The following is a 13,010-nucleotide window of genomic DNA, read 5'->3' as shown; positions in this document are numbered from 1 at the left end:
CCACATTCCCCTCTCCATCGCCAGGCACTCCCTAACACGGCCGTAACAGGCATGTCTGACTGCCCACCCCGGGGCTTCTGCATCTTTCCTGTAACTGGTAAGGGGATGCTCTCAGGGTGCTGCTGCTCCTGCTAGGTCTTCCTGGAGAACCATCTCAGTGTGTCAGGATCCCATCCATTCCTGGCAAGTGACCTCTCAGCTGGGAAGGTCTGCTCTGCATCTCTAACAGCCTGGTAGAGGTCTCAGCTACTGAAAGCCACTGGAAGAGGAACTGTTGTGAGCAAGAAGGCTGATCTTTAAAACTAGTGGTGATTGGCAAAAAGAACTTTGACTTTATTTTCTATGTCCTTCAAAACCATCCTCTATAGCTGAAGATGTAAAATCTAGTGGAAACTCCAATGGCATTGCATCACACAGTATTTCAAGTTCACAAGTAACAAACCGGAAAAACAAAACCAACAATCACCCAATGGTCACCATCAAGTTTTCTGTTTTATTTAAGATTTTAGTTTTAATTCTGAAGAAAGAGGTACATTTCCTTGTTTTTAGTTTTAGCATCAGGTTATAACCAGGTTTGTTTTCTTTTCTCCTGTCTTTTCAATACTGCACAAAAGTCCAGAAACTACAGGGTTAAGGAAAAGCTGCAGGCAAGGAGGGCAGAGATTTGCTCCTGTTGGTGATCAGATGGCCCCAGAGCAGTGCTGGCTCAGAGTGCCCTGCCAGGTGGACTTCGGTCAAAGAAAAAAAGATTCCCAGAGAGGAGAAAGATGAGGAAATCATTTAGAATTCAGCTCTTATATTATGGATAGGTATTAAATCTGTGAATACTTTTTTCCTTTAAAACATCTGAATTGAAATATAAAGCCAAATTTTTTTCTCCTTGAAAAATTACTTCTCCCTCCCTACAGACAATTTATCTTGCCATCAACTTCCAATAAATCCCTTTGCTTAACGACACAATTGAGTCCTCCCTATCAATTCAATGAAGAATTTAAAATAAAAAGCGTTTTTCCTGCAATAGTGAAAAGCTGAATACAAGATGGATGCCAGGCCCACTGCTTTCCCCCGTGCACTTAACAATCTCCTTCCAATCAGCCTGGTCTTCGTCTGCAGGTGATAATGCGTTTACCTGACCTTTCCGAAAGATTAATCGTCATTTTCTGCTAAGCAGACTATGTCATCATTATGAGCGACAGACAAACAGTAATTTTCTAAGTAGTGAGATTGCCTTTTGATTTTCTTTTTCCTCTGGTTAAAAAGGCATTTCCCCCCCGAGGAACATTCAACAGTGTCACTCACTCAAATGCTGGATCAACCGAAACTTTTACAATTAAAGAAAAGATGGTAGAGACGCTGTGACCGCATCGCATCTGGGGGTAGGGAGAAAAAAAATGACCAGGAACTGAATCTTCAGAACGTAAGAGATGAGAAGGGAACTGTGAGTGGTCTGAGAGGGAGAACACAGGGTGGGACAGGTCCTGCCCTTGTGAACTCCCCCTTTCTTAGTGGCGGTCCAGTGTTGAACTCTGTAGCAGATCTGTGGGGGTTTTGCTGGGGGGTCTGAAGGCTGTCTGAAAGCCTGGGGGTGGGGAGTGGAAGCTGGAAGGGTTTGAAGGAGGTGGGTAGGGGTTCCAACTGGCTCTGTGCAGAGGGATCTGTGTGCTGAAGGGGGCGCTGTGGTGGGTCTGTGACGGGGCAGCGCTGGGGCCGTCCATCTCTGTAAGGGTCTGAAGGGATTTTAGCCAGTGTGGAGGATTGTCATCTTGAATAGAGTCTAAACTGTTTCCTGAAGATGCTGGAATACCTACAGAGGAAACAGGAGACAAAAAGAAAATAGTGAGTTTGTAAGGAAAGAGCACCAAGTTACTCAGATAAACTTTAAAGAGTGATTTGTTTACCCAAGAAATAAAAGAAATCACAATTTTAAATTTCCAAATGAAACCTTTGAAAAATGTTCTTTTAGCCATCCTCCCTCCTCTCCAGCAGTGACCAAGATTTACTGTTACACAAACGTTCCTCTTCAACTACAAACTTACTCCCTCACTTTCAGAGGCGGAACAGTGAAAAACAAGACCCTGAATCCCCCCAAACAAACAGCCTCCCCAGAGAACCCCAGGATCCCCATTGCGCCTGCCCTTCTCCAGCAGGGATACATACACGGACAGCCTTATATAGAGAGCTTTATAAAGAGTGGAGTATGTTTCTTTTAAGATGGCTCAGTTAGACCCTTTTATACTCTGAGGCCTACAAACTACAAGCATGCCGCCAGACGGTAACACCTACTTACACCAAAAGGAGCAACCGAGGCACACAACTAGGCTGACGGGTTCACCATGACCCTAAGAATGAATCAGGCTTTGTAAAAAAGAACTCATGTCGGAAAGACCCCTGTTCTGATTGAATTTGTGCTAAAAAACCACACTGATGGCTGTGGGTGGAGCTGAAGGGAGCAAGAAAGTTACCTGTGATGATGGCTGGGTCTGTCCAGCTGCCAGGGCTGTCCCAACTCACGCTGTCGGTGGTGGCAGTGTTGGACGTTGGTGCACTGTGGTTGGCGTTGGAGGGGGAAGAAGAATTGGGCAGTCCACCAAAGTTGATGTTAATGTTGGGTAGAAGTGCCCTTAGCCCGTCCTGCCATTCCTTCATATTTAAACTCTCTACAGAACTGTTGTTGTCTGGGAGATTTACCAACAAAAAAATGAAAGATAAAAAAAAAATAAAAAGCTGACGTTAGAAACATATGCTGTTCTTTAGTGGTTAAGCGGGAGAGGAATTATTCTTTCTTTACTGAGCGTTTATGGGTCGTCCTAGCAAGACAAACTGGGTTAGGACTTTGCTTGTGAGCTCAGGGCTTCAAGGGAGAGAGAGGAAGTTTTCTCAGGCTGATGGGGAGGGGCCTCCTGACTACTACATGTGTGCAAATCAATAATCCAGCTGCAGGATTCGATGTTCTAGAGACAAGCCAGCACCAGCTACATGATCAAGTTTCAGTCAGAGAGGCAAAATTCAGCCAGCTCAGCTGATGTACACCATTAGAAAAAAAAATGTGTGAAGTTCACTATAGGAGCTCATTTCTGAGTCCATAAAATGGAAGAAAGTCACTGTATGAAGACTAAACATAAGCCAGTAATTGTAAAAGAAAGTGAAGTTCTCCTGATTATAAAATTGGTAATGCATTTCAGGGGTGGAATCAGATAATGAACAGACTTCTGAATCTGGAAAGGACATTTTCCCTGAAGAGCAGCAAGCAGGGGCTGGGAACCTCTTGGTAGAGCTGATGCCAGCTGATGCCAGCTGATGCCCACTCTGCTCTGCACTCCTCTTCAGCTCCACTAGTCACAGAGTTTGAGCCGTGGAGTGCTACAGTTTCAGATAGTTATGGATAGTGTCAAATAGAAGCCACTACCATGGAAAATCGGGTTTGTATCAACTGTGGCTTACATGGATTTACTACTGTTCAGAATCCATAGGTGATATTTGGGGCTGGGGAAGACCAAGTCTAACAACTCCTTAGAATAATTATTTTATTGAATGAATCAAATAACCAACTACAGTTTTTTGAAAAGCAAAAATATATCTTTCTACAGAACTGATCACCAATCAACATGGAGGCTAATATCAACAGTGACAACGACTGATCAGGTAAGTCTGTGCTCTCTGATAAACTGAGAATTTTCTTTTCGAATTTTGCTTTGCCCCATCACTGACCTAGCCAGATTCTACTTGGTTTCAGCAAATACAGCATTTTATAGTACTATCCTTATTTATGAAAGACAAACACAACTAAAGGCAAGGAAGCTCATCTCTGAACTTGACTGAAATGAAGAGAGCACTCTACACTACGTAAACAAAACAATGTGGGGGTGTCCTCAAACTCAACCTTACTTCACAGCTGCTATCACTGCTAACCTTACCCTTCTCACACCGGCTACTATCTTCATTTGCATTGTGTCCTACAACTTACAAGGCACACTGCACAGTTCATGATTTCATTTGACCCTCACAGCAACCGTGTGAGGCAGAACAGACAGGGACATTTCTTACAACTAGTGCATGCCTGACTTCTAGCTAGTAACCCACAGGTGAACAGGGCAGGAGAACCAGGGCAACTCGGCAAGACTGCCTCAAAAGAGAAAAAAGTTGCCCTCATTTATAGAACTTGTTTTGGCAACTTGAAACCAGACACTGAGGGATATTTGAAAAAAAATAATAATATCAAGCTCTCTCTTGGTCTACTTTGTGTAGACAATTGATTTTTTTTTTTTAAAGAGTCAAATATCTTAGGACCTAGGGTCCTAAGAGGCCCAGGATTAAAAGGAGACAAAGAAGAAAACAGAAGTACCACTGACCTATCTATCAGAGATGATGGGCAGAACAGAGAAATAACATACATTAAAGAACAGGCTGGACTTTGTAGCCAGGATACCTGACCCCCGTTGTGTTACTGGAGGTCAAATTCAGGACCTCTTATGAGCTAGGTAAGTACTCTATCACTGAGCTACACTACACCCCCAAGCCCCAAGGACCCCCCCCTTCCCCCCATTTAAGACAAGGTCTCATGTATATTAGGCTGGCCTTGAACTCTATTTCGGTAAGGATGACTGATCCTCTTGCCTCTACCTCTGGAGTACTGAAATTACAGGTGCATTCCAGGGTTACATGATGCTGGAACTCAAACTCGGGGCTGCATACTAGCAAGTATTCTATCAACTATACTATACCCCCAGGACCTACCAATCCCTAGGGTAAAACATTCTAATTGAAAATATAATTGTCAGTGTCTCCCGCTAGGTCCATAACTAGCACTAAGCATATAAACAAGATTCCCCTGGTAAAAACTGAAATCATAGGATGTGCTCAATTACAGGAGGTTTGGTGGGTAAGACACAGTCTAGTTTCTGAAGCAATGAAACTGGCAGGAGAATAAACTTGGAACCCTGTTCTACGGAGCAAAGCTAAACCCTGAGAAAAGAAACCTTCCTAGAAGGGAAACAAACTCCCTTGGGAAGAAAAAGGTGCTGCGTAACTAACTACATGAGAAGGACTAAAGGGTGGCAAATGCTGCTGGCTGCTCTGGGTGGTCCAGGTCACTGAGATGCCCAAGCCAACAACTGGCTTCTCTCTTCCCTATCTCACTCATAATTTGCTCTTAACTGTTACTTCAAGTTTCCAAAAGTGAAAGGAAAGAACACTTACCTCCACTTAAAGAGTAATATATTCAGGAAAGTTTACTAGGAAGCTGGTAACACAATACAGTCAAAAGGCAGCAAAGCAGGGCTCCCCAAGAACCCTGTACCTTACATCTAGGCTTTGCTGCCAACCAATAAACTATTTAAAAAAAATAATAAAGTCTACTTTTTCTTTCTTTTGAATCAAAGGCTATTTGTTCCCCTGATTGCTAAATATTACAATTCAGCTATAATGTTAGCCAAAGACAGTCATCTGTGGTACACGACACACAAACACGGGGAAACCATGATCTTCCCAGGACAGTTTGAGTGTAAAGGAGCTTGGGAAATATTACCTAGTTATCATTCTTAACAATATGTACTGAAAAACAACAAACAACATTCTCCCATACACACACTCAAAATAAAGCAGGTGCCTAAACATTCTGGGAGCCTAAGAGCATAGATAATGTATGGCTTACAGTGGAGATTGGGGGGAGGGAGGGGGAGGGCAGCATACAAGACAAACCCACAAAGCTCTTGGAATGGGAACATACTCTAGAGAGCTTGGGAGAAAGGTTTACTTCACCACCTTCTCTACTGCTGAGTGTTAGTGCAGAGGAAGGAAACCAACCTCATCAACTCAGCTCCATTTACCCTACCCTCACAGCTTGACCTGAATTTGTTTTGATGACCTCTAGCAAGTCCATTCCTGGAAACAGCAAGGTTTGTTTTTGGAGTGAGGGCAGTGGTGCTACGCAAGTGCTCTGTCACTGAGCCACACCCTGGCTTGGCAGCCCTGTCCTGCATTAGGACACTACTACAATCCTCGAGCGACAGCTGTCCTACACACTGTGGGTGCTCACCAGCACCATACCCTCCAGATGCTAGCTGTGACAAATACAATGTATCTGTAGATATTCTAAGTGTCATGGGAGAGAGGTGGGGACAAAGCCACCCATTAGGACCACTGACAAAGGAAGGTGATTCCTTTGCTTTTAAAGCTCTAAAAATACATTCCCTCTCCAAACAGCATCAGCATTAGGACCACACTGACTTAGTCTGATGTAACTTAATTTTCTTTTAAGGATTCATACTAGGAGTTCACTTCAAGCAACTCATCGGGGTCTACTGAAGAAAACACTGGGCTGCAAAAGGCAGCTATAGGCCTGCCTGTCAACATAACCTTGAACATGCAGCACACTTAGTCTCTTAGCCAAACTCTACTGCCTTACCCCTATGTGGATAGAATAGAGAAGTCATCACAAGCATAGTCATTTTCTGATAAATGACTGACAACAAGTGTTTCTCTATTGGTCACTAGTAAGCTTCCCAATGAGCCAGCAGATTTCTTACTTGCTGGGAACTGGCCAAGTATACAGGTCTCTCAGAAACCTAGTCTTAGCAGCCACTGTACTCACAGAGGTGCTGTGTGGCCAACCTGCTTAGCATATCTGCCCATGGCCAAAACATTGCAAAGACGAGAAAAACTTGGAAAAAAATTGCTCCACAAGCAGAACTTGAAAAAGGCCAAACAAGGTACAAAGAAGATCAAGTCACTAAATATATCTTATGGTAAAAACGATACTAACTTTATTTTTTAAGTATGTAATTAGTGCTGGCAGGACTATCTGTAAACACGTAGGACTCATCAATTAAGTTAGTTTAATACAATTAAATTCACAGACATGCCAAGTCCTCCCGCTCTTATGCTTGGGTGGGAGCAGATGGTTCACAAATTTGCTCTTAATTCTTAGTTTTCACCTATAGACTGCAGTACTGGGACCAGAGAACTTGTATTTCAAGTTAAATTACTCTGTAGAATGGCCTGATATCCTTTGTGAGAAGTCACCACTGGGAGTCCCAGTTAGAAAGCAGACCTGAAATTATCCTGTATGGTAGTCTGCAAACTTTCTCATGGTTACTCCAAAAAGCTCCCAAACGTGTACTTTTCTTTTCCTCAAAAGTTGTGCTCTCTGCTCTCATCATTCAAAATCAAAGTCCCCTACATCTTGCATTTTCAGCAGGGCACAGGAAATGGCCTTCATCCGTCTCCACACTGCTGCTCTCTATCACTCCATTTCAATAGGGTTCAGGGTTGAAGTCCACCCACATCAGTATTTACTGCATGAAAACCTAACTCCCTCAAACCTCAACAGCCTATCTTCACGTGACTAAAATATAAATGAACTATGCCTAACCAAACTTTAGGGAATATAAAAAAAAAAAACTGTCATACGAGAGGTTTTATATAAAGATATTCTTTAGGACAGCTGCAAAAATCACTGCAATTTATTAATTTAGGACTATGGCTGTCAAAAAATCTTTCAGACATAAATACAATCAGCTTATGAAAAATATTCCACTTAAATGATTGAGTTTATACTCAAATTTCTAGGACTATGTTTATTATACAGCAAGACACACTGAATGGCAGAGCTGAGTTGCCTGGGCACAGACAAAACTCTAAGGGTTTCACCACAGTTCTGAAAGCAGATTTTAGACTTAAAAAAAAAACATAAAAATCTAAGAACGCAAGTGACAAGAGCTCAAGAAGGGGAAATGCCAGGAACCTTAACAAAATGTTTGAAAGGTAACATTTGTTTCCAGCAGTATAAGAAAGTAGGAATGACATCAGTGGAAACTGTGGCTCAGCTAGACATGTGCTGTGTTTTTAAACTAGACCCCCTGTCATTCTACTTCACTGGAATGCTTCCTGGATCTCTTCAGTTCATTTTCACTCAGTCTCCCAAAAATCTGTTTTTCTTCTTTTATTCAAGACCCTTCTAGATCTCTCTCTCTCTCTCTCTCTCTCTCTCTCTCTCTCTCTCTCTCTCTCTCTCTCTCTCTCACACACACACACACACACACACACACACACACACACACACACACACACTGGTGAGCTATACTTTTATCATGGAGCTTGGTATTGTACACTTTTTCTCCTTATTTCAAGACAGTTCAGACTTGAAGACCCTATTCAAAGTTCAATTTTAATGTGCATTATGCAATGAACAAATGGTTCTTTCCAAAAGCAAGCTAATCTCTCTGAAGCCAGGTGGAGGTTTCAGGATTCAAAAAGCTTCCCTCAATGTAAACAAGAAAGAAATGAGTCACTAAGATATTTTTAGTACCGTTCAGATGCCAAAACACATACACTTTAACATATATACATTAAAAAACATCCAGTGCATCCATACTATTTAAATAGGGAATGCTATTTTTTTTTTTTTTTTTTTTTGAGACAGGGTCTCATCATGTATCCTTGGCTGGCCTGGAATTCATTATGTAGATCAAGCTAGCTTCATAGAAAGATATCCACCTCTGCCTCCCAAGTGCTAGGACTAAAAGTCTATGCCAACATGCACAGCCAGAAATGCTTCTTAAAAAGCAAGTATTTGGGCACTATGTATAAAGGACCTGTAGGACCTATTTGATCAGTTTTATACTCCAGACATCTCTCCTCACACTGTTCTAAGTCACTACTTCAGAGCTAAGAGCCCAGTGAAATTAAGTAGCAGCATCATTTTACAAATGAGACGCTAAGTAGCCTCCAGTCCTTTAAAGAATTCACTCAAGGTCATATAACTTAAAAATGTCAACAACAGTAACCAAAAATCAGTATAATTTTGAAGTATTTGTTTCTGTGAAATTCACTACCAATCAATGTTGGTTCTGGCAGGACTCATGAAATACATACAATATAACAAGACAGGCAAGGTACCTAACCAGCATGCAACAGTAAATACTGTGGTAGAAACAGACAGGTTCTATGAGGCAAAAGAAGGAAGTAACCCTGCCACTCTGCAGATGGAATCATTGGTGCCCAGGCAAGCATCAGAGGCAGGCGGAAAGAGCCTCTAGGCAGAACAGAGGCAGGCAAGTGACCACAAAGGCACATTTTAAAAGATATAAGCAGGTGTACTTTACCAAAATGTGCATTTTTCTGTTCTAGAGTTGCCTGTCATGATCTATAAGTCTGTTTGGGAGGAGACTAAGATCACCTTGAGAACAAGGTGTCCAGATGCATCAAGAATGTCCATGTATAAACCTGAATATAAACAAGGAAAACATCAATGGGGATGTGCAATGGTGCACACCTATTATCTCAGAAGCAAAAGGGTCACTACAAATTTGAGGCCGGCATGTTCTACAAAGTGAGTTTCAGGCCAGCTAGAAGTAGCCATCTGGAAAAGAAAAAAAAAAGCAATATATATATATTCTTTTGTATTCTTTTGATATATATATATATATATATATATAATCTTTTGTATTAAACTTATAGTGTATATGTGTGTGTGTGTGTGTGTGTGTGTGTGTGTGTGTGTGTGTGTGTGTATAAAAACAGAAAGGATCAGAAGGAACCTGAACCAGAGGATATAACCATATAGCTCAATGAAGGAGGAGGGAGGGAAGGGAACGAGAGGGAGGTAAGAACAGAGACAGACAGACAGATCTGTCTAGGAAATCTGCAGAGGCTGATGAAACAGGAAGGCCACAGATAAGTGCTTCTACACCGACTGAGCATCGATTCTTGAGAAGGTTAGGGTTGGGCTCAGGGAAATTATAGACATGCAGTGTGTCAACTACTCTATCTCTCAAGGTCTAAATCTGCTCTCAAAAAATAAACCTGAGGCCGGGTGGTGGTAGCACATGCCTTTAATCCCAGCACTGGTAAGGGAAAGGCAGGCAGTTCTCTGTGAATTCAGGGCCAGCTTGGTCTACACAGTGAGTTCCAGGATAGCCAAGGCTACACAGAGTAGTAACCTTGTCTTGAAAAACAAACAAACAAACAAACAAACAAACAAACAAAAAGGAAAATAAAATGTCCTGATAAAATGTCCCCCTACATGTCTTTCCCAAGACTTACTGTAAGGAGGAAGAGAACCTCATTCTGCCCAACAAGAGAACTAGTTACCTATTATAAAAATTCAGACTCTATGGGATTTACAATTTTAGTAAAGAATAACCACACTCCATTCTTAGATGGTAAGCATCCTGACTATTGTGCCACAGCCACAGTATCCTGCAACCATCCACTTCCATCTGTTCTTTCCTACTGGACTCGGAGTTCCTCCTCGGTTTGGCAAATAGTATCCACCCTCACTGAGCAATGGAATGAAGGACTGACAATGTGCTTCCAGGTTGGTAAATACCTTTTCCAAAATAGGCCAGAAAAAGGTTGGCTAAAGGTGGTTCCCATGTGGAAGCAATGATTCACAGGCTACAGAAGTTGCTAAAACATGTCATTTAACTATGTTCTTAAATATTAATAATACTAATAAAAAATGGAAATGAGATGGCATATAAAGAAGTCAGTTGCATGAAGAGGATAAGATTATATTTGAAAAGATTAAAAAAGACAGAATAGACATATATGATCTATCTGTAATGTGAGAGTATTATAAATCTTATAGAATAAAATTAGAATCCATACTAATCTAATGCATGCTAATAGCAATAAAAAAACTATGTGTAGAATCATGAAAAAATAGGAAAAGCCTCTGCTGAGTCTTAGGTCACTAACAATGAGCCACAGGAAAAGGCAGAGATCGCATTTCAGTGGTCATTTCATTCCTGTCCATCCTCTTTGGAAAGAACAGGCTTTCCTAGCCAAAAGGCCAGATTAAGTAACATGAAGAAGGGAGATGCAGAGGCAGTTAAAGGGTCTGCTACAGTGAGGCCACTTCAGCTCTCTAGGCACAAGTGCAGCCTAGGGCATCAGTCCTCAGAGATGAGACTGCAGGGCCACTGCAGAAACAAGCCACAAAGGAGCAAGATGCAGACTGCAGAAACGACACACTTGTATTCTTCATCGACTGATACCAACACCTGCTCATTCCACTTCTGTTTCAACACATTTCTCGGGGAAACAAGCAACATTTTGTCAAGAACTGTAGTTCCCTTCCAACTGAAATATTCAAGAAGTTAAACTTATTTTGAAATTGAACAGGTAGTCATGAAGCTATCTTCTACAGACAACTACTTTTCAAATGAAAGTGTCTTCTTCCTATATCCTGTGACTTATTTCCTCTTAACATTGCCTGCTCAAATCACAGGCTTTGCAGTTAGCTCTTCTTTCATCCACTGACACATTAGCCCCCAAACAGAATAGAATACAGTGACCAAGGAGAAACCAAGACTTTCCATAATGAATCAATCCAATCAGGTCATTCGTTTGGTGCAGGTTCCTTAGGTTGCCAGAGTGTGATGTATCTTGAATTCAACAGTCCATGCTGTTTTAATGATTCCCTTAGCTACTGTGTCAGTCTCTGCCGCACTGCTTGGTTTGTTTAACTCTGCCACTTTTCTGTATGCTTAACAAATGTACAGAGAAGTCCAAAACATGGAAACAAAAAGGCAACTGTACCGATGACAGAATCAAGATGAAAACTATATCTCTTCTTAAAATTATTACATTCTTTACACAAATTAAAAGTCACTAATAACATATAGCTGTCACTTTATAATTATGTAGTCATTTCATAAGGCAAACTCTTAAGATGGGAACATATAAACAGAATACACTCCAACTAGAACAAATCCAATCACACAAAATGTATCATGTATGCATTCCTATACATTCCTATCTTTTTAATCCATCAAGAGAGTACAGGAGGAGAAGAAGAAAAAAAACCCTAAGTATCCAGTAATGTGCACAAGAAAAGGCATAATGACTTTACTTATCAGATTCCTGGTATCTGGTTAAAAAAAAAAAACCTGTATAGCCGGGCATGGTGGCACATGCCTTTAATCTCAGCACTAAGGAGGCAGAAGTAGGCCGATCTCTGTGAGTTTGAGACCAGCCTGGTCTACAGAGTGAGTTCTAGGACAGCCAGGGCTACACAGAGAAACCTTGTCCTGAGAAACAAAAAACAACAAACCAAACTGGTATAGAGTGTCTAAAAATGCCATGTAAACAGATATGCATGTCTAAATCAGACATAGTACAACCTTGGTCAAACCACAAATGTAAGGACAAGTACTGTCAATAAGAATGGCTTTCATGAAAAAGGAGATCTATTATCTGACCATGTGTAATTACTGTCATCTGATGCAAGCTCGATTTAAGAAAGGCACTGTCAAGTGACATATATTATAGAGAGCTACAGAGAGAACCGGGCATCAAGTTACGTGTGAATGGCTGGACTGAGAATCTGATCTACATCAAAAGATGGGAAAAGCAGTACAAGCACTGAAAAGGTACAAATGGGAAAAGATGAAAAGATTTTGGTTTAACTATAAGAAAAAAATTTAGCAATTACATGAAGGCATAACAAAATCCTTTAATTATTAAAACAAAGTTCTTTAACAGCTCACCAGAATACTTAAAGAATTCTAAACATTCCAATATTTTATAGAAGCTTGTGGAATTGTGTCTAAGTCAGGAAAGACCAACACTACCTTATACACACACACACACACACACACACACACACACACACACACACACACACACACACCTTTTTTTCCTGTGCACATCAAATAAGCAGTAAGAAAGAAAGTAGCACCATTGTAAAAAGATGTGTGGTGGCGGCAGCGGTCGAGTGTTGGGAAAGGAATAAAAGGGATAACATGCAGTTGGAGTTACAGGGGAGATCTTTACAATGTAAGAAGAGGTAGGTTCCAATTCAAGTTCATGCTGACTAGATAATTTCACAGCCAAACTCTCACACAAAGTAGGTCCAAGCTTTGCAGGCTCCAGAAGCAACATCACTCCAAACGTGCAGTGACTGTTAACCCCATCCACCCCGTTCCTGCACTCTGGTAAGAGCCACACTGTTCTGCTTGCTTCTCGTGTCCCTGCTGAATGACTGGAGAGTGGCTATTCCCAATAAA

At 41.3% G+C, this 13,010-nt stretch overlaps 1 protein-coding gene across 4 annotated transcripts in view; it reads right to left on the bottom strand.

Annotated features, from left to right (window-relative positions):
• Window positions 1–472: 472 nt before the first annotated feature.
• Window positions 473–13,010, bottom strand: part of Cnot4 (CCR4-NOT transcription complex subunit 4) — a 112,153-nt gene continuing 99,615 nt past the window's right edge. For 2 of the 4 annotated variants that reach the window (XM_028866105.2, XM_028866106.2), the window contains exons 11-12: window positions 2,463–2,675; window positions 473–1,804 (exon numbers count right to left, since the gene is read on the bottom strand). In XM_028866105.2, the coding sequence (XP_028721938.1) occupies window positions 1,503–1,804; window positions 2,463–2,675 (515 nt within the window). In that variant the 3' untranslated portion in view covers window positions 473–1,502. The remainder of the gene's footprint in view (window positions 1,805–2,462; window positions 2,676–13,010) is intronic. The other 2 variants (XM_028866107.2, XM_028866109.2) reach the window with 1 other exon arrangement.

This window comes from Peromyscus leucopus, chromosome 3, assembly GCF_004664715.2.
Source record: "Peromyscus leucopus breed LL Stock chromosome 3, UCI_PerLeu_2.1, whole genome shotgun sequence".
Taxonomy (NCBI): domain Eukaryota; kingdom Metazoa; phylum Chordata; class Mammalia; order Rodentia; family Cricetidae; genus Peromyscus; species Peromyscus leucopus.
This window is presented reverse-complemented; position numbering and strand designations above follow the sequence as displayed.